This window comes from Hydra viridissima, unplaced genomic scaffold (assembly GCF_058129835.1).
Source record: "Hydra viridissima isolate aposymbiotic clone 2 unplaced genomic scaffold, HvirCarnegie_v1 scaffold_8, whole genome shotgun sequence".
Classification (NCBI taxonomy): Eukaryota; Metazoa; Cnidaria; class Hydrozoa; order Anthoathecata; family Hydridae; genus Hydra; species Hydra viridissima.
In genome coordinates, this window is record NW_028324307.1 from 14271992 (window position 1) to 14292694 (window position 20703).

Sequence of the window (20703 nt, forward strand, 5' to 3'; positions counted from 1 at the left end):
GAGCATTACGATAAAATATAAAGTTATAAACTAAATAAAAACTTAACTTCAATATTGTTATCTTGACATTTAACCTCAGGAAGGAAGACACAAAGCGCCAATTTATTATTAACTTTTATTTTTATTTGAATATGAAATAAAACCGAATTGAAAATGTTGAGTTTTTAAGTATAGTTCATAGACGTGCAAATATTTTGGAGTTTTTGGGGTTGATGCTTCAATATATACCATCATCATCATCATCATCATCATCATCATCATCATCATCATCATCATCATCATCATCATCATCATCATCATCATCATCATCATCATCATCATCATCATCATCATCATCATCATCATCATCATCATCATCATCATCATCATCATCATCATCATCATCATCATCATCATCATCATCATCATCATCATCATCATCATCATCATCATCATCATCATCATCATCATCATCATCATCATCATCATCATCATCATCATCATCATCATCATCATAGTAGTCGTCGTCATCATCAAAATTGACAATAATTAAAACCAGAAATATCGTAGGAATATTTCTGAACTTTTTCGTCGAAATATTTTTGTAACAGGAAATTGTCGATCTCAATTATTAAAAATTTGTCGCTTTACATTTTTTAATTGTTTGTTTTCATTTTAAAAAGTTAAACTGCAATCCATTCCGGTTCTTGTTTCTTAAAATAATAAAATATTTTCAGCAATCGAACAGATTTTAACATCAACTCAAAGTTCAAATAGAAAAAGATATTAAAAAAAAAAAAAAAAAAGAGCTGAAGTTTTAGAGGTTTTTGCAGATAAACACTTAATCTCTACCAATCCACCAAATTATATTCGCGCGAAATCTGCCAAAGAACTGCGATCCACGAAGATTTGTTAAAAGTTTCAGACATTTTTTTTATGAATACAGAAACAAAAAACTTGAAAAGCGAAAAAATAATCACGTCCTAAGAAAATAACTTTGCTTATTTGTAAAAAGTTTTTTTTTTTTTTAAATATTGTTACAATTTCCAATATTGATGTCTGGTTTCCTTAACGATAATAGTTTATTATGACTCATAATACTTAATGGGGAGGAAGGGGGGGTCATTTCAGCTTACAAAGGCGTTTTTGGTTTTTTTTTAAATCAACTTTTTTAAGAAACTTTTTACACATTTTTTAAATACTCGACAGACTTCATGTTTTCCATAATATATACCAATACTTTATATCAATAGTTGTATACAAACTCCACCTCTCATGCTTTTCTTTTAAAATATGCTAAAAAAAGCGCGTTTGTTAAACGTTTAATATAAGATCACCATTATAATGAAGCAAGTGGATATAAAGCGGTTTCCTAAGTATATCCTGAATCCCATCGAATAGAGATTACTAGTTGCTATGCGACTAAACAATATTAAAAATTTTTATCTAGAAAAAAGTGCGGCCTTCGAATTTTCACAATTGATGTTTCACCGGTGTCTACGAGCGCGCGTTTGAAATTCAATCGCGCTCGTTATGGAGTTAACAGTTTAGTTCTTCGATAACACACTAACAAGCATCACAGATTAACATTAATTGAAATTGATTATAATTGTTATAAGGCCTCAATTTTCAGACGGTATAAAACTAAACGTTTGTATCTAAATTGTTCATTTTAAATCTTTCCAATACGCAATATCTTTGATTAAAAAAAAAGTCGAGAGAAATACAATCGACAATATTAATGAGGCGCCTGAATGATAAATTATTTTTATAGTAACATTTGTGGTATTGAATAATGCGTTTCGCCGATCCAAGCTGAACTACTTTTAAATTATTTTCGAAAGACATCTGTAAAAACCAAATTATACTTTTCGTGGTAAGTCTGAGGCTTTTTTATAATAACAATAATAATGAGACACGTTTTTTGTTTTTGAACGTTTTGAGAAAAATAGAAAAAAATTGAAAGAGATAATTCGAGTAGTAAAAAAAAGAAAGTATATCTAAAATACAAAGTAAAACATTTATGTAAGTAAGATACTAAATATATATTTAAGTGTTTAAACGCTTGAAGATTATATTACTTACAATGATACGAGAGAAAAGGCTTTATTCGATAAAAAAAAAAAACGTCGACGTTAACAATTAATAAAGAAGATAAACTTTAATCGAAGTTATGTTTAGGCTTTAGAGGTTTATTCCTCATTACGTCATTTATTGTTGTTAATCATTTTTGAGTTGAATAAAGAGATTAGGTTGTGACTTGAGTTTCTTTTTGAGTGATCAAAGTTACTTTTTGAAAAATTTCAAAAATTTCCATCAGTCGTCTCTTATGGGCAGATTTTTGTCTAGTGTCTTAAAATACTTGTGAAATGAATGGTCAAATCTAATTTTTAACGGTTTAAACGATTTGCTGTATAATAATATTTAAATTAATTTAATCTTTCATTTAGCATCCAGTTAACGGACGCAAATGGCACAATTATTTACACTTCAAGATCTGTAGTGTTAAAGCATTAAGAATGAGTTTTTAACAAACTCACTTCACACTCTTTCACACTCTAAACCTTTTTTGTATTTTTAAGATTTGTTTAATGCCGAGCATTAAGTTACTTCACTGTAACTTATTTAATTATTTACAAATCGTTTTTAGTTTACTAGGTGACTTCTGAATTTCACGAACCACCAATAATAAAGAAGTAATCAAGCACACGAGCATCTTATGGTAAGAAACGTATTCATGGAAATTTACATGAAAGGACCTCACGAAACCAGTGGATACTATAAAACTAAGAAAAAAGTGTTTACTATCCTTGGTATTGACTTACTTGAAAAGAGAGATAATCAAAAGCTCCTTAAACAAACTCACCAGTCGGTTAGCATAACGGCAGTAAAAAGCTATGCCGAGAAAAATGATGAATTACATTTGAAGACAGACAGTAATATGGAGCAAATGCACACAACAAGTATTACACAAAGCAAAATATCTCAGCAGGCTATAAATAATAGCGAGAAACTTTCTTTAAGAAAAAATATCTCGTTTAGTTCATCGACGCATATCAACAGCGAGAATGAAGAACCGAAAACAAATAACACGAGACGATTTAGCTACGTTTCAAGTATTTTGCGACGAAGAAGTTCGAACAATCAAACAAGTGATAGTCGAAAAAACAGAGTGCGGTTTTTTAGTTCGCCGTCATTACCACAATTATCAGATCATTTCCACCTCAGTAATGATCTACAAGAGTTTCACAACTCCTTGCAAAAAAGCATTCAGATACACAACTGCAAAAAAATAAGAGGTATGCTAAGGAAAAGAGTTTACGACCTTGGAAGCTATTCAAACACGTTGATGCATGACGCTGCGTTTAAATGCTGTGAGAAATGTCTAAAGTCGTTATTAAAAAATGGCTGCAGTATTTCTCAAAAAGATGACGCAGGCTTCATACCTTTACACGCAGCAGTCATGGGAGAAAACATGCAAACACTTACGTTTTTGCTGGAACATACCGCGCATGCAAACGAGACCTCAAATGATGGATGGACAGCGCTGCACTTAGCAGTTATTTTAAATAATTTGAAAATGGTCCATTGTATAACGATGCGGGGTGGAAATCCTTATTTAATAAGCAGACTCCAAAGTACGCCATTCAAATTATGTATTGAAATGAAGAGAACGTTGATACTTGATTTTTTCATTTATTTAAAGCAGAATTAATTGGAGTTGTAAAGAGTAAAGAGTTTATATTTAGTTATTTGTTATTAGCTACTATTTGTATTTAATTTTTATTATTTATGGAGTTATATGACAAAGAAAAGATTTTTTCAGCAGTTATTATTTTTCATTATTTCAAGGATGTACCCCTTTTAAGGTATGAAAAATTTCGAATTTGCTGTTTAATTTTTGTTTAGAAAAATCAGTTTCAGTCTTATTTATTTAAACTTCATTCCCAACATCATTCCCAACTTTGCTTTAAATTGTTCTTCGATAATATGTGAAAGCCTTCTTATAGCAGAAATCGCTACCATTTTATTTCTGATAGGACCAACTTTTTATTGAATTCCCACAATTTTATAGACTAAAATAGACTGTTTAAAATAATTTATTATTATTTTTTTTTTTAAAGAATATTTTGATTAAACTTATTAAAAATAGTTCAAAAACGTTTAGTTACATGGAAATATGGCGAAGGGTTCAAATACTTTAAATACTTGAATTTACCCTAACTTGAACATTTAACCGAACGGCACTCAGAGCCTAAATCTTCTTTCTTTTCTCTTTACAGCAATGACCTCATTCTCTTGATTATTGACAATGATTAAAATTCTTTTTAGTCTTAGCTAAATATGCGTTAAAAACAACACGTCAAGAGAAAATTGGTTTATAAAATAAACTCAGTAATTACTTTTTTTTTAATTTGATGATCAGATCAGCAGGTTCATTGTTCTGGATTTGCTGATTTGCAGTTTTATGGATGATACGTAAATTCCAGAAGACTTAGTTATTTAGGGTTTTTTATGTGTTATGTCTACTATAACTAATTGTATAATCCATCATTCTAATAAATACTAACGCATGATTTGTGATCGTATGAATGAATGTACCAGTAAATATTTTGTTTTTCGTTTTTGAAAACAAAAAATCTATTTTAACTCTTAGGTCGATGTAAAAAAGATAACGTTGTCTGAACTAAGTCCTTATTTACGATTCTGTGTTATGTCACTCTGCAATTTTATCAAAAACAGAGCAAGTGATAGAAAAATTTGAGTTAAGGAATATAAGTAGGACAAATCACAACTAATCAACTGCGGTAATTTTTAACACGTTTGTCGAGGGGTGGGGGTGGGGGGTGGGGTTGTGAAGTGGATTAACTAATTTTGCTTTAATTCAAAAAATCAATAATTTTTATTATTATTTTTTTTTTTTGTAAGTTAAAATTGCTTTCCTATGGACTGCTATTTAAAAACAAATTTGACGATTCGTTCAGCTTGTAAACTTTTTGTAATTCTAATATTCAGATATCTTGTAAACTTTTTGTAATTCTAATATTCAGATATCTGTAAAGGCAGAGAATTGGCTAAAGTTATCCCTTTAATTGAATAACGTTCACTGATATAAACAAACAAAAGAAAAAACAAATCAAAACCGATCGTTTTAAATCTGGTAATAACCACAAGCGGTTACACGCTTGTCATTTTCTATACGCTTTTACATTGTTTTCTGTTTTTGATCATTTTTGAGAACAGTATTCTAGAGAATTGTATTGGTGCTTTTTTATCTTCAAACTTGCTTTTGAGCAGGTGGTACTTATTTCATTGAACGTTTACGTAACTTAAAGAAAACTTTTTATTAAGAAAAAAATGTTTTTTTATAGCTTGATGTTTTGTGTTAAGATAATGATGATATTAAAAAAAAAAAAAAGAAAATCTTTTTGTTAGTTTGCATGAAAGAAAGTTTGAAACATTTTTTATCTTAAATTGTTTTTTTGGAAACTTTAAATTTAACATGGGAGTTTGAGAACAGCTGTACGGAGTGAACAAACTCTCGTGAACAAACTTGATGCGTGAAACAACGTGGTAGTTGCCCGCCTATAAACGGTTATTAGCGATGCTAATCAGGACGAGGGAAGTTTTTCGTCAGCTCTCTGAAGGGAAGCAAACTTTGGGACTACAGTCCTCAGGGTCTTTTCTGGGCGGAGTAGGTACGAGCCTCAACTAGGTAGTTATTGTAACAAGTTATTTATACAGTTTATTTCGATCGTTGTTTTTTTTTTTTTTTTTTTTCATAACAGTTTAACTAAAATTGTTATATTTTGTAAATATTATAAATTTTTAAAAATATGTAAAATTATGTAAAAAAGGAAAAATTTTTTAATGAAAGAATTTCATTATTTTTTTTTTTTTTTTTTTTGATCTCAGAAAACTTTGTTCCCTGCGTTTAAGTATTTTAAAAATATATTTAAATATTTTTAGAGTTGTTATATTTTAATCATTTTTAATTTTAAATTCACGCAGAACACGCCGAACCACACTTGCCACGTTTTTAATTCGCCACGTTTAACCTTTTAATTTACAGAGGGTTTCTGAATTTTTAAATTAAAGTATTGTGATTATCGGCACACGCCTTTCGGTTTTAAAGTTATCAATATTTTAACTCAGCACTGTCACCATTATCAATTGCATTCAGAGGGCAGAAAATTTTTATTGATATTTTCCCCCTTACACTTCTTTGCATGGCTTTAGGGTGACATTTTATCGTGCTTTTTTTTTAATTCAAATGGAAGCTATATGTGGTTGTAGAAGAGCATTTTTTTTACGCTACTTGATTAAAACCGTAAAGTATCCTAATTTTTCTACAAATAATTTTAATAAACAGCAGACAGCTCTCTACGTACACATTTAAAATACACAGCTTAGGATCAGACAGTGTGCCCTAGTGTTGCTATGATGAAACTTACGGTAAGAAAGGACAAGACAATGTAGCACGTGTAGTGCAGCACAATTCTACCAAAAAATTTATCATATTTGGAGCTATTTTACAATTTATATGCAGGACAAAATAAAAATTGTCATTCCTTTTTTTTTTTTTTCCACTTATGTAATGAGTGAAAACACTTCCAAGAAGCCAAACTATTCTTTCCGATAACAAGCCGCAACTACACGGAGTGTGATTGTAACGCTGTTTTAGTTAACAAGAGAGTGTAAACAGTTACCAGAAAAATGAATCGAGGAATTCCGCTCCTGTTGCAAGAAGCCTTCAACATTTCCGAATACCCAAACTATGATACTCGGATTCCTGTTTTGGAGTCTTCCTACAAGGACTCGTATAGGACTAAAAATCTAAAGACCCTAACCCATACCCGAATCCTAACCTACAAATCCGAAATTCAAAAAATATTCGGGTTTTTTTTAAAACGACAAACAAGAAGACAAATATATAACAATTAGCAATAAAATATGATTACTATTAGTTAAATAATAGTTATTACTGGATAGTAACTAATATTTAATAATTAAGAATAAAATCTGAAAAAGTCAGAGTAACATTAATGCCTCGGTTCGTATTAGGAATCGGTTTAAACTTTTGCTTCAGGTTGTCATACTAAATATCTGAAGCCTAACCTAAATCCACGCCTAAACTGGAATACGAATCCAATTTTATTGATAAAAATCTGATTATTTTTTAAATAAATTTACTAAATAAAAGTTATGATATTTAAAAACTTATTTTTTAACCTTCATGCATGTGCGTTTGCGTATGTGTGTGTGTGTGTGTGTGTGTGTTTCCTGCCTCACAAAGTGCAATTGCGCAGTTGGGCGGTGATTGATAGGGCGTTGATGATGTCAGAGCTTCGAGGTTTAAATTACAATATATGCATTATTGTGCAAAAAGAAATCGGCACCTAAAAAAAATTTTGCTCAAATTACATTTACAGGCTTTTAGAATTTTTTTTAAATATGTTTTTGTAAATAATATTAACAGTATAAAAAAGCGTGTATACAAAAAATTCAATTTTAATTTCAATTCAGTCAGGATTTTAAAATAAGGCTATTATTAATTTGAAAAAGGATTTCTAGTATAGCATTTCTAGTATTTCTACTAAAAGCATTGGTTTTATATATATATATAGAGAGAGAGAGAGAGAGAGAGAGAACGCAGTGTAAAAGTCTACATTAAAACTAACATTAATAGGGAGACCGGGGTAAGTTGGCTAAAGGGTTAAGTTGTGACACTGCGTTTAACTTTAGAATTTTTCACTAGAAATTTCTAAAATTCACTTGGAACCTTTCTTCTTAACTAATTCATCTTCTAGTATAGTATAAGGGTTACAAGCGTATTCTCATAGCAGTTATAGCGATTTTTTTGTTTTTTTTACTAATTTTGTAACTATATCACTTTTCAATTTTAAAAAGCAGTGGAATTAGCTACAAGGAAACTCGAATAGGTGTAAGTGTTGTATGGTTCACTCTAAACTTGTAATATTTTTGTGTTTTTCAATATTTCGCGTGTTTGGGGATTTGCTGGCCATTTTGTGAGCAAAAAGATTTTGGGGTTAGTTGGCACAATTATTGTGGGGCTGTTTAGCAACATGTGCCAGATTACCTCTTTTCAGATTGGTCGTAAATTCACTAAAGTTGTAGAATGCTGCAGATCTACAGAAATGCGAAATTATAAAAGAAAAGCAGACAAGCCAGTAACTTCTCAAAATCTTATAAAAAATACTGTTGATGCTATTTTGATAGAAGGAATGTCTATTCAATCAACTTAAGGGCAACAAAAGTTACAGTCAAAAATATTGTTGGGCAAAAATTATTAACAGCTTTCATAAAAAGACGCCCTTGAAATAGATGTTAAATACTGCTAAACTTGCCTCTTTTAACATGGTGTACTAACTTACCCCAAGGGTATAAGCAACTTACCACTGTCTGGGGTAAGTTGGCAAGCATAATTTTTTTTTAGGAGGCCCTTTTTGGGTGACCAATTTTTCTTTTTTTTTAATGTTTGACACTTGAACATGAAAAACAAATTCATATTCTTTTAAACCGCAGTTTGAAATCTTTAAAAAAAGTTCCCCAGAAATACACAGAGCTCAAAAACTAAAACTGTAGCAAAGTAGCTTCGGTCTCCTCTATTTTGTTTAGCTGCTCTTATTCTTTATTACTTCAGCCCATCTTGATAACATATTGTTAACAAGCCTCTGATTGAAGCCTATAAATGTTTGCAAAATTGAATCGAATTTTTGTCTATTGAGGTCGGCTACCTCTCTGTTAGCATTTTTTAAGCACAGTTATAACTTTTATTTGAAATAATTTTATTTGAAATAATTTTATTTGAAATAATTTTATTTGAAATAATTTTATTTGAAATAATTTTATTTGAAATAATTTTATTTGAAATAATTTTATTTGAAATAATTTTATTTGAAATAATTTTATTTGAAATAATTTTATTTGAAATAATTGTTAAAATCACACAAAAACACTTTTAATTTCAAAAATAAACAAAAGAAATAACTTTTTTTTTTTTCGAAAAGTTTTTTTGCGCGAAATTAAATATTAAAAGATTTTATGCATATTTCCATAACCTTCTTATTTTAGATTTGATTTCAAGAATTCAAAAACCTTAACAACTTAAAATTAAATTTTCTACCACATTAAATACAAACCTACTTCACTATTTTATAATTAGTAATTTCTGAATTAACATTAAAGGAACATATTTTAAAATGCTGATAAATATTCTTAAAATATTTCTAAAACGAATTGCAAGCATGAATTTAAAAGTTTTTTGTTTGTTTTGTTTTATTCGATGACGTATTATTTTGTATATTGTATTGTTTGTATTTCCTATTGTATTGTTTATATATCTAGAGCCTCACGGACCTTTCGATCAGCTTTTTTTATCCCCTTTTTAAGAGTTTTAGTCTTCTCTCAATTTATTTTTTCTTGATGATATCCTAGGTAGTGATTCAGTAAGTAGGGTATGATACTCAGAGTATGGAGGCATTTTAGTGTTCTCAAAGGACCATTTTATTTCTAATTTGATTTCCAATACCATTTGATTTCGTCTTAACCAATTTTATTAAACACTTAAATTAGAAAATTTATTATTCAAATCCATATGTGCTCAATTTGTAAATGCATATGTGCCCAATTTGTATATGCATATGTGTCCTGTGAACGTAACCTTTAAATATTGCGCTTAACATTTTATCATTGCAATTTCAAAAGCATTCTCGTGGAATTGTAGAAAAGATTCAGTAGTATGACCATAAATGAGATAGCCATAAATAAAACCTGTTGGTCCAGAATTCTCCAACTCATGAATTTCTTTGTTACACAAGAAATAGCAACGATGTAAACAAAGCTCTATAAGCTTTCTCGTTTCCGTACGCTTGGTAGAACATTTGTAGAAATCATCTTTTTTTAATTTATCAAAAAGAATTAAAGTCTTTAAGTGAAATTGATAGATGCAGGTTAACTACATCAAATGAAACTTGAACTTCGTTTGTTTCAATATTCCCTGATTTCGCTTTGCTAAAAAAGTCAAAAGAATTTTTCAAATGTGTTTTGCTTTTAATTAAGACAATTCGTATTGTCTTCACTTAGCAGTTAGATATTCCATAGCCATACGTACCGATAGTTGATAAAATATACTAATGAGATAAGATTTTCTGGTTTGTGAGCTTTAATTAGAGCATAAATACGAGGTGGAATGGAGTCACTTGGATATATACTATCGTACTCAGTTTTTAAAAATCGTTGTTTTGCATTGAGTAGTGAGAGGTCTCAGTTTTAGCATAATTACAAGTAAGATCTTTTCTTAGAACTCTTGTTAGACCAAGTTTTTTGAGAATTTTATCTAAAGCTTTATCGTGTTCTATTCTAACAAAACCATTACCTTTATTAAATGGATATATATCGACAAGTTTGTTTTCCTTAATTTCCTAAAGAATTTTTCTTTGTTCTCTTGTTAAATTTTGGTTTTTTTTTAGCCCATCTTAAGTCTTTTTAAAACATTATATATATATACACACACACACGCACACACACACACACACACACACACACACACACACACACACACACACACACATAAAACCATAGTAGACATCGAACAAAGACATCTTTGTTCGATGATTATTATGGTTTCAGCTTTAAAAAAGCGAAACTATGTAAAATAACCTTAAAAGTAGTTAAAGTTCGTTGGAAAAAATGTCTTTACTTTCACAAATGGAAAGTTTTTCCATTGAAATAGAGTCATGAGACCATTAGATAAATCCATGATACTCCTTATTTTATTTTTAATTTCTTCAGCCCCAACTGTTGATTTAGCCGCATTATAAAGCTCAGAAATTCGCTTATATGGAATCTTCTTTTCTAGAGCACGTATTATTAAAGTTTTCTTTTTTCTTGACGATTCCTTTGACTTTCCATTATTTTTTAAATTCAATTTAAGTTAAATATTATCTCCAGTAAATTATTTTTAATATAAATACATTTTTCTTAATAAAATTTTGATTTCCTTAATGGGGCATGGAACTGTTCATAAATTTTTGCACGATTATATTTTCAATAAAATCTGAATTTTTCCCTTCTATGTAATCACATTATAGGAACAATTGTTGAAAATCTCATTCATTTCCAGTAAAAAGTCAAAAAGTTATGACGAAGAAGCTTGAAAAACTTATCTGTTTATAAACTTTTGCACGCTACAGTATATCTGGGAGACACTAGCATTTTTCTGACAGATGTATATACATAAATATTTTTCCTATTAATGTTTCTTACTATATTTTAAGAAACACGTTTTTGACAGACATTAACGTTTCTCATAAGTTCATTATAACCCAAAGTTAGTGCTAGATGCTACCAATTTCATGATAAATACTTTAGAGTATCAAAAACTGATCATTCTTTCTATCTCTACATCATTGGCCATAAATTAGAGCTCACTTTTTTTTTTTTATAAAATTTTAATTCAAAATAAAATGAGTTGAAAACAAAATTTTTTATATTTTATTTTTTAATATTATAAGTAAAATCTATATACATTATGGAAATCAAAATAATAAATTTAAACATAATGGTCTTGATACCAAAAAAATGAAAAATAATGAAACATGTTATATTATTTTGAAAAAAAGTTTGGACAAAAGTTAAGGTTATATTTCAAATAATATATAAGAAAAACAATTTACAAATGGAAAACCATAAAAAAAAGCATTCTAATATTTTGTAGAAACTCCTTTCTCGTGTAAGCATTGGTTTACTCTCTTTGGCATCGAATTTACAAGATTTTGAGTTATTTCTTTAGGCACATTGTCAAGCAGTTTCTTTATTTCAATTTTAAATTGCTCAATATTTAAAAATTCAATTTTTCCAAGATGATGATCTAATCATGACCATAAATTTTCTATACAATTTAAGTCAGGGCTGTTAGCAGGTCAAGACATTATAGATATTTGGTTGTCGACAAACGATTGTTTGCATATTTTTGCTGTATGGCATGGCGCACCATCTTGTTGATATATGATATTGCTGTTTTCTTCTTTAAATATATCAATTGAGGGAAGAAGGCAATTATCTAAAATTTCAATATATCTATCAGCATTAACTCCACCTTCAAATAATTGGTACCATCCAAGCCCTGCATAATTCATGCAGGCCCAAATTCCAATACTCCCACTACCTTGCTTAGTTCGTTTTAATGTACAATTCAAATCAAATCTCTCTTTACGTGATCGCCTTAGCATAACACGGCATTTTCGCATATCTACCTCAACATTCATTTCGTCAGAGAATATAACATTTTGCCACTTGCAATCAGGCCGATTTTTATGTTGATTGCACCATGCAATCCTTGCTTTTTGCTGTTTCTTTGAAAGTCTTGGCTTCTTGCATGCAGATCGCCACATATAATTATTTCTATGAAGAATTCTTCTAACAGTTCTTTAACTCACTTTTATTTCAGATGTATTTTTTAATTTATGGCAGAGAGCGCTTGACGATAATTTTCTGTCATGTTTTATTAAACGAATTAATAAACGTTCATCTCTTTGTGTTGTTACAGCTGGCCGACCAGATCGTCGCCGATCCTTAATGTCACCTGTTTCAGTAAAACGTTTTAAAATACGTGCAACAATTGAATATGCAATATTTAACTTATTTGCTATTTGACGATGAGATAGTCCTTGGTTTCGAAGAAAAATTGATTCGTAACGTTTTTTTTCAGAGATTCTCGACCGTGATTTTGGAGTTTCATGCTGTATTTCTTTGCTCATTTTGTAACTTTTTTATTATTTAATTTATTCGTGTTTTTATTAGTACTATTTAAAACAAAAAACAAAAAAATATCAGAAATGATAAATGCATATGATAGTAAAATCAAAATTGTTGAAAAAAATCATGAATATATTACTTAAATTTTAAAAATAATACAGTGAGCCTTAACTTTTGACCAACATAAAAAATAAATATTTTATAGTAGTTGTTATCAAATTATTTATAATTAGTAGTACAAAACTAATTTTAAGGAAACCACATGTCAATTAAACAGTAAACATGATACTTATTTTTTAATACTAATAAAATATTGAAAAAGTATAATAGCTTTTAAAATAATTTCAATCAAACAGGATTTAAAAAATAGTGAGCTCTAATTTATGGCCAATGATGTAAGGCTGCAGACATCATTCAAAAATAATGAAACACTATTAGATACATTCTCTGATAGTCAGCAGATGATAATTAACTTTGCAAAACTGAACAGATTTTAGTAAATAATTTTGTAAACTTTTATTAAATTAACTATAAAAACAAACTATCATAATTCGGGTGGTCCTAAAAATTAGGATGGTCCTAAAAATTAGGGTGGCCCTAAAAGCTATTTGCAAAAATGTCTACATTTACAGGCATAATTATGTAAACTTTTATTAAATAAACTATGAAAAAAAACTATCAAAATTAAGACTTTCAGTGCGATGATGAAATTAGGGCGGCCCTAAAAGTTAGGTTGGCCCTAAAAAACTATTTGTGAAAATGTTTACTTTTACAGACCTAGGAGTTTATTTGTTAGTTTAAAATAAAGAATTTCATGATAAAAAGTTTTAGCTTGACATGGTTTCTTATTTGCAATCGATATGCTAGGGAAAACGGACGTTTTAAAGAATACCTGCTAAGGGCTACATTTTAGGCTTGTGTCATCAGACTTAAAGAAGTCTTTAAGACTTCAAAAACATATTTGTTCTAAAAATTTTTTTTTTTCTATTTTTTAGTTGTTTTAAATCATTTTGAATTTTTTTTTGTTGTCGGTGAAGTTTGCGTAAAAATGTTTAAGAAGAATAGACAATTTAGATCATTCCAGCTCTTTATCAACATTCTTTGGCAATCACTTTATCAACATTTTATCAAATGCAAGAAATATTACGCATTTGAAAGATAAGATTTTGTTAAGCTAAAGACTTATCATGAGACTTTTTTTGGGTAGTTTTCTTTTTTTTGCAAATGATTTTTTAATCAAAAGTTAGTGGATGATAATAATAATAACAGTAATGATAATAATAATAATGATAATAAGAATAATAATAATAATAATAACAGCAATAAAAATAGTAATAATACCAATAATAATAATAATAATAATAATAATAATAATAATAATAATAATAATAATAATAATAATAATAACAACAACAACAATAATAATAATAATAAAAGTAATAGTAATAATAATAATAATATTAATAATAACAATAATAATAATAATAATAATGATGATAATAATAACAACAATAACAATAGTAATAATAACAACAATAACAATAGTAATAATAATAATAATAATAATAACAACAACAATAATAATAATAATGATAATAATAATAATAATATTAATAATAATAATAATAATAATAATAATAATAATAATAATAATAATAATAATAATAATAATGATAATAATTTTGTCATCTAATTGTTTGGCAATATTGTGGAGAATAAAGCATGCAGTGATACATGTAGCAATCATCTCCAGCTTGATTCTCACCTACAAAATTTTAACCTAACAATGAATTCTTTTATCATTGTTAAATAACTTAACGTGTTTCAACTATTAAAGAAACTTGCTAGAGTTTGGCTACTTACAGCATATATGGGAATTGGGAAGCGTCTTTTTAATTCGCCAAAAAGTAACAATAACCCTGTTCTTGGTGTGCTTTTTGTTAATTTTTTTTCGTGATTCTGTTGGAGGATTTTTAAATGGTATCATTATAAAAGGGGCTATTTCATAACATTCATCTCCTAACAGAAAACATTGACTTTCAAGACCTTGTATGGATAGATAGATGTTTGAGTTTTTCATTAGTCTAGAATCATGCACTTATCAAGGCCAATTATTGTCTAGACTGGTAAATACAGCTTTCTAATTAAATGTAGTCTGCATGTAAAAAAATATATGTATTAAAGAATGAAGCTTTGGTATAATACTTTTAATCAGTTTTAAAATTTTTTTAATCAGTTAATTCAATTTTTTGAATTCATAAACGAATAGTTTTTCCATAACGTCATTTTCCAACTTGAGGATGCAATAAATTTATAAATTGACTTACACATTGATTGAAGGAAACCCTCTTCTGTTGATGTGTTCATCAGGAAAATCTCCATGAGATTTCTCAGTCCTTACATCGATACAGTCTACACTACACCTACTATACAGGGAAAACCCCTTTCGTTAGCCCAGGCAAGTTTCGCTCTAAATACTTGTTCGCTAGTATGTAGAAAAACTGCTGAGAAGCCTTGTTTAAAATTTGCTGAGAAGCCTTGTTTAAAATTTTTTTAAGCGTATAAGAAATTTTCTTTGAAACAGTCCAACAGTGAATTCCTGTTTCCTTTGCAATCCCAGTTTGAAAACCATGGTTTGCAAGATATCGTAATTTTAATTCCATTCTCTGCATATTTATCAGAGATCCCCCGCGAGTCTTAGTACTTTTACCTAAAAAATGATCTGCCATCCAAGAAACATGATCATTAGAAAATTGATATAACTTATGATGAGTATATTAATTTTAATTTTTATACTCATTAATAAATATTCATTAGTGATAAGTGTTAATACGACAACTTTGTTTACTTTTATTTTCTACTTTGTTGCATGGTTTCAACCAGCCATTTTTCACCCATAAGTCCATCTCATTATTAAATTGAGGTATCAACTGGGGTTTTACCTTGTACTGCGCGACAGAATTTCTCAGTTGTGGTTGACCTTGTTTCCATTTATATTTAGCAGTCCACTTTGTACCATCAAAGTAAGCATCAAAATCCTTGTCATTTATACCAACACTTTGTTTCTCTGTATAAATTGAAACAAAACCAAATTCAATTTTTCCATTGTACAAGTGCACTCCTCCATAGCGATTAATAATATCCATACCAATAATAGCATCAATACCGTTGACAACACTTTTTAGAATCATTACTGATGTTTTGAGCTTTTTTCCTTCAATGATTAATGTTACTGTAGCTTCTCCCTCCGTTTTCACAGCTTCTCCATTAACAGCCAACAATAAGTATATTTATTTTGATGTTAAACGAATTCATCTGAAATGATCAAACGAATTCAATCATAATTAATTAATTCAATCACAATTACCGTCTAATTAAACAAAAGAATAATCAACAGTCAAATTTTAAAGTTAAAACCATAAATAAAATACAGAACATTTATTAAAATAAAGAATATTTATTTTTAATACAGAATATTTATTTTTAATACTATAAGTATAATTTATTTACATCATTGATAAAAGCATATATTAAAATATAATGGCAGCAATGTTTATTTGCATAAGTAAAGTTTTTTTTTTTTACTTAAAAGCAACTTTTAGATCACAAAATTAAGAGCAAACGCTCAACGAAAAAAACTCAGCTTGAGTAAAAAAGCTTTTTAATTCATGCGCTGGTCTTGTTTTTGAGCGATTGGTTATGAGCACAATAAAAGCAATTTCTCTTAAATATTATTCAAGTAAAGTGGATTAAAAGCTCAGAAAAAACACGTAACAAAACCAACTGCGCACTTTTATTCACACCGCCTAATATGAAATGAACTTTCAAGGGTTAGGTTACAGTAGGAAAATATTTCTACGTGTACTTAGAGGTGATTTCAAATTTGTTATCACGTGGAAAACGACTGCATTATCTAAATTAAGCACCTAAAGTAAGTATTCAAAATCAGAGATGTTAACAAAACGCTTTGGTTTACAATTGTTCAAAAATCTTAATGTGTCTTTTTTTAAAAAACAAAAAAGTTGAAACTTTATTCTTAACCTTATTTCATCTTATTACCTCAATTTAGCGGTTTTTTTAAAAGCCCCAGGCTCAAAACGGCTCCAAAGATACACGACACGTGTCTTTTGTCATTTTAAAACCTAAACTTGTCTTAAGGGCTGTGAATAAATATTGTTTTTTTAGTTACATCTTTGGTCTTAGAATTGAACGTCTATGGCATTAAATAAAGGAGGTTTTAAATTATAGCTGCAACGTTATAATAAGCTTAAGCCCAGCTAACACAAAAAGTTCAAGTACGTTCGAAGAACGTTGGAAACGTTCTTCGTACGTTCTTAGAACGTCCCCGACCGTTTATAACGTTCTACGAACGTTTCTTGAACGTTTTGTGTTAGCTGGGAGACTTAAGTAAACATTCATCATGCATATTGCTCAGCCTGTTGTACTGAGCAATGTGCAAGACCTTTATTTTTAGCATTTATTGCTGAGAAAAAATTCTTCAGAACATATGATTATTAAGGAAAATTTTCGACAGCTTTTCGAAAGCAGGTTTAAGAACAGAACTATTTTGGCTTATTATAGGCTCAAGTTTAAAAGAAGTGTGGCATTATTTTGAAAGTTATGCTAACCTCTGTCATAACCATGAAATATTGAATCTAAAGAATGTCATGGAAAGGTGTATAAGTACATTTAGTATTAATCCAGGATTAAATGTAAATTTTGATTACAAATTTGTTTATGCGCTTGGTATTAAATAGCACACAAGAAGTCAAGTTCAACTCTACCTGGTTGCTCTCGTGAAGCAGCTATATATTCAAAATTATAAATTACTTCATCATATTACAATGATTTCGCGAGATCATTTTCAATAGACAACATCATAAGATTTGAAAGTCGCTCTTGTCCCATGGTGGCTCTGAAATGGTTTTTTATAATCTTAAGTTTACTAAAAGATCTTTCACCGTCTGCAGTCGTGGCATTGTGTGAAAAATGATTAATTTCGAAAATATTCGTAAATTGCTTCGAAAACTATATATATATATATATATATATATATATATATATATATATATATATATATATATATATATATATATAGAGAGAGAGAGAGAGAGAGAGAGAGAGAGAGAGAGAGAGACCTATATATTTCTACTAACTCACCTTCAAATCAGTATTTTGATTAGTAGCCTTGTAAAACCAACGTAATTCTTGGAGCGTTTGTTTATTTTTTTCACATTCTTTTACCCTTTTGGAAGCCAATGCCCTATTTTGGACACCAGAAAGTTTTTTACGATTCATTATTAACAGTTACTGTAAATAACCGTACACATCAATAAAATAATAGCATAGTCAACTACGCAAACTCATCAAAAAATTATAAACTCAATCTCAAAAAGCTAATGTCATAAATCAATATTTCAATAGTTAAATATAAATCTTAAAAATGAATTACCATAAATAAGTTGATCGTTAAGAAATGAAAAATGTTTACTATTACTTTCTAAATTCTGAATAGAATTATTTCAAAATTGTATTCGCAGTTTGTTATTGCTAATTATCAACGTTTACGTTTTTTTTACTTTAGTCTGATGAATGCGAAAATCTCAAGGGACATTTACAGCGTATAGAGTACGAAATCAATGATGAGTTCTATTTTAAAATTTTTTCGAGGAATTAAAAATAATGATATAACACGAGTAATATATACATTTCAATTATGGCATTTTAAGATTAAAAAAACTATTTTTATTTTACTTCGGCATCTGGCGCCCCATCGACATCTGCCGCCCGGGACAAACTGTCCCTTGGCCCCCCCCCCCTTCTCGGCGGCCCTTTATATATATATATACATATATATATATATATATATATATATATATATATATATATATATATATATATATATATATATATATATATATATATATATATATATATATATATATATACAGTATGCAAAAAAAAATCGTACACTTGAAAAAAAATCATAATTTTAAAGATTGCATCAAAAAAATGAGTTTTCCGTTAAAATACTTGAAATTTTTTTTTAGATATCTTATCAAATATTGTTTAAAGAATTTATTGAATTTTACAAAATTGATCTAATGATGCATAAAATTGACTGCAAAAAAAAATAATCGTACATTGACAAATTAGGTCATTATTTTAGCATAAATCGAGCAAATTGAATGATAAAACTAGTTAGTAAAACTGAAAATAGTAATTTTTAAATACACTTTTGTTCTAGAAATAAAATATAGTGTTTTAGCAAAATGGCGTCAAGAAAACAACATTTGCCTCTCCATTAACGAAGCCTCGTAGTTGATTTGGAAAATCAAGGAAAATCCTACCGTCAGATCCAAAAAGAAACAGGAATTCCTTTTGCAACAGTGTTCTCAATATATATATATATATATATATATATATATATATATATATATATATATATATATATATATATATATATATATATATATATATATATATATATATATATATATACATATATATATATATATATATATATATATATATATATATATATATACATATATATATATATATATATATATATATATTGAGAACAGCCGAGAGCCTTCATGCCGCCCGGGACAAAACCTTTTTTGGCGCCCTTAGATTTCGCTTCATATATATACTTAGCATAGAAGCAAAAAAGTACATTATGCTTTTATAGCTACTTTAACTTTATTTCATTTATTTCACAATTCCTAATTTAAATAAAATTTTCGAGCTTTTTTCGAGGCAAAATTATAAATTACTTCATCATATTACAATGATTTCGCGAGATCATTTTCAATAGACAACATCATAAGATTTGAAAGTCGCTCTTGTCCCATGGTGGCTCTGAAATGGTTTTTTATAATCTTAAGTTTACTAAAAGATCTTTCACCCTCTGCAATCGTGGCATTGTGTGAAAAATGATTAAATTCGAAAATATTCGTAAGTTGCTTCGAAAATTATATATATATATATATATGAAGACTCCACGGGAAGAAACGGCAGGGTCACATTTTGAAAGTTTCGACTTTTTACACTTTCTAGCTTTACTAACCATAATAGCATATTTTGTATTTGAATTCAAATCAAATAAATGATTTGATGCATATTTAAAGTTTTTCTAAATTTTCCTAAAACTTCGAAACTAATAAAAGTTTAAAAGTTTAATAATGATTTATCTCAAAATGAAAAAATGTGACCCTGCCGTTTCTTCCCGTGGAGTCTTCATATATATATATATATATATATATATATATATATATATATATATATATATATATATATATATATATATATATATATATATATATATATATATATATATATATAGAGAGAGAGAGAGAGAGAGAGAGAGAGAGAGAGAGACCTATATATTTCTACTAACTCACCTTCAAATCAGTATTTTGATTAGTAGCCTTGTAAAACTTACTGGAAAATCCAACCACGAGGCATTTTGTCCTTTCCATCTGGCAGCATAACAATCTTGATTATATCTAAATATACATTCTGATCCATTATGCCTTCGTTAGGATGAAGAAGACCAATAGAACCACAATTGAAAGATATCCAAACCATTATATTGCCATCACCATGTTTAACTGCTGGCATTTGATGTTTAGAAGCAAATCTTTCATTTTTCCGACATCTCATGTACTTAATATCATTGCCACCAAACATAAAAAACTTTGATTCGTTACTGAATAAAATTTTTTACCATTCTTTTGAAGTTCAATGCAAACGATTTTTTTACAAATTTAATTGGCACTTAACAACATAATTATTGCTCAAAATGCTATTTAATTCAACTATCTTGTTTTGATTTTCTTACCAAAGTTGCATCTTGTTGTTCTGTAGTTATCTTTGGCCTGTCTGGACGCTGCTTGTTTTCAAGTGTCTTACGGTCTCTATATCACTTAACTAGTACGC

At 28.6% G+C, this 20703-nt stretch overlaps 1 protein-coding gene across 4 annotated transcripts; it reads left to right on the plus strand.

Moving 5' to 3' along the window:
* Positions 1-1439: 1439 nt before the first annotated feature.
* On the plus strand, positions 1440-3811 carry LOC145195158 (uncharacterized). Of its 4 annotated transcripts, none has more exons than XM_090096492.1 (3): positions 1440-1615; positions 1754-1855; positions 2430-3811. In XM_090096492.1, exon 3 carries the CDS (start codon positions 2699-2701, stop codon positions 3692-3694), a length of 996 nt encoding a protein of 331 aa, XP_089952618.1. In that variant the 5' UTR covers positions 1440-1615; positions 1754-1855; positions 2430-2698; the 3' UTR covers positions 3695-3811. The 4 variants fall into 4 exon arrangements, with proteins under 4 accessions (XP_089952618.1, XP_089952619.1, XP_079929078.2 ...); XM_090096493.1 differs by having other exon boundaries at positions 1461-1615; positions 2630-3811; XM_080072952.2 differs by lacking the exon at positions 1440-1615 and having other exon boundaries at positions 1684-1855; positions 2630-3811.
* Positions 3812-20703: the final 16892 nt, after the last annotated feature.

Excerpts from the sequence above, each read along its gene's own strand:
- LOC145195158 (XM_090096492.1), top strand. The coding sequence starts at position 2,699 with ATGGTAAGAAACGTATTCATGGAAATTTACATGAAAGGACCTCACGAA.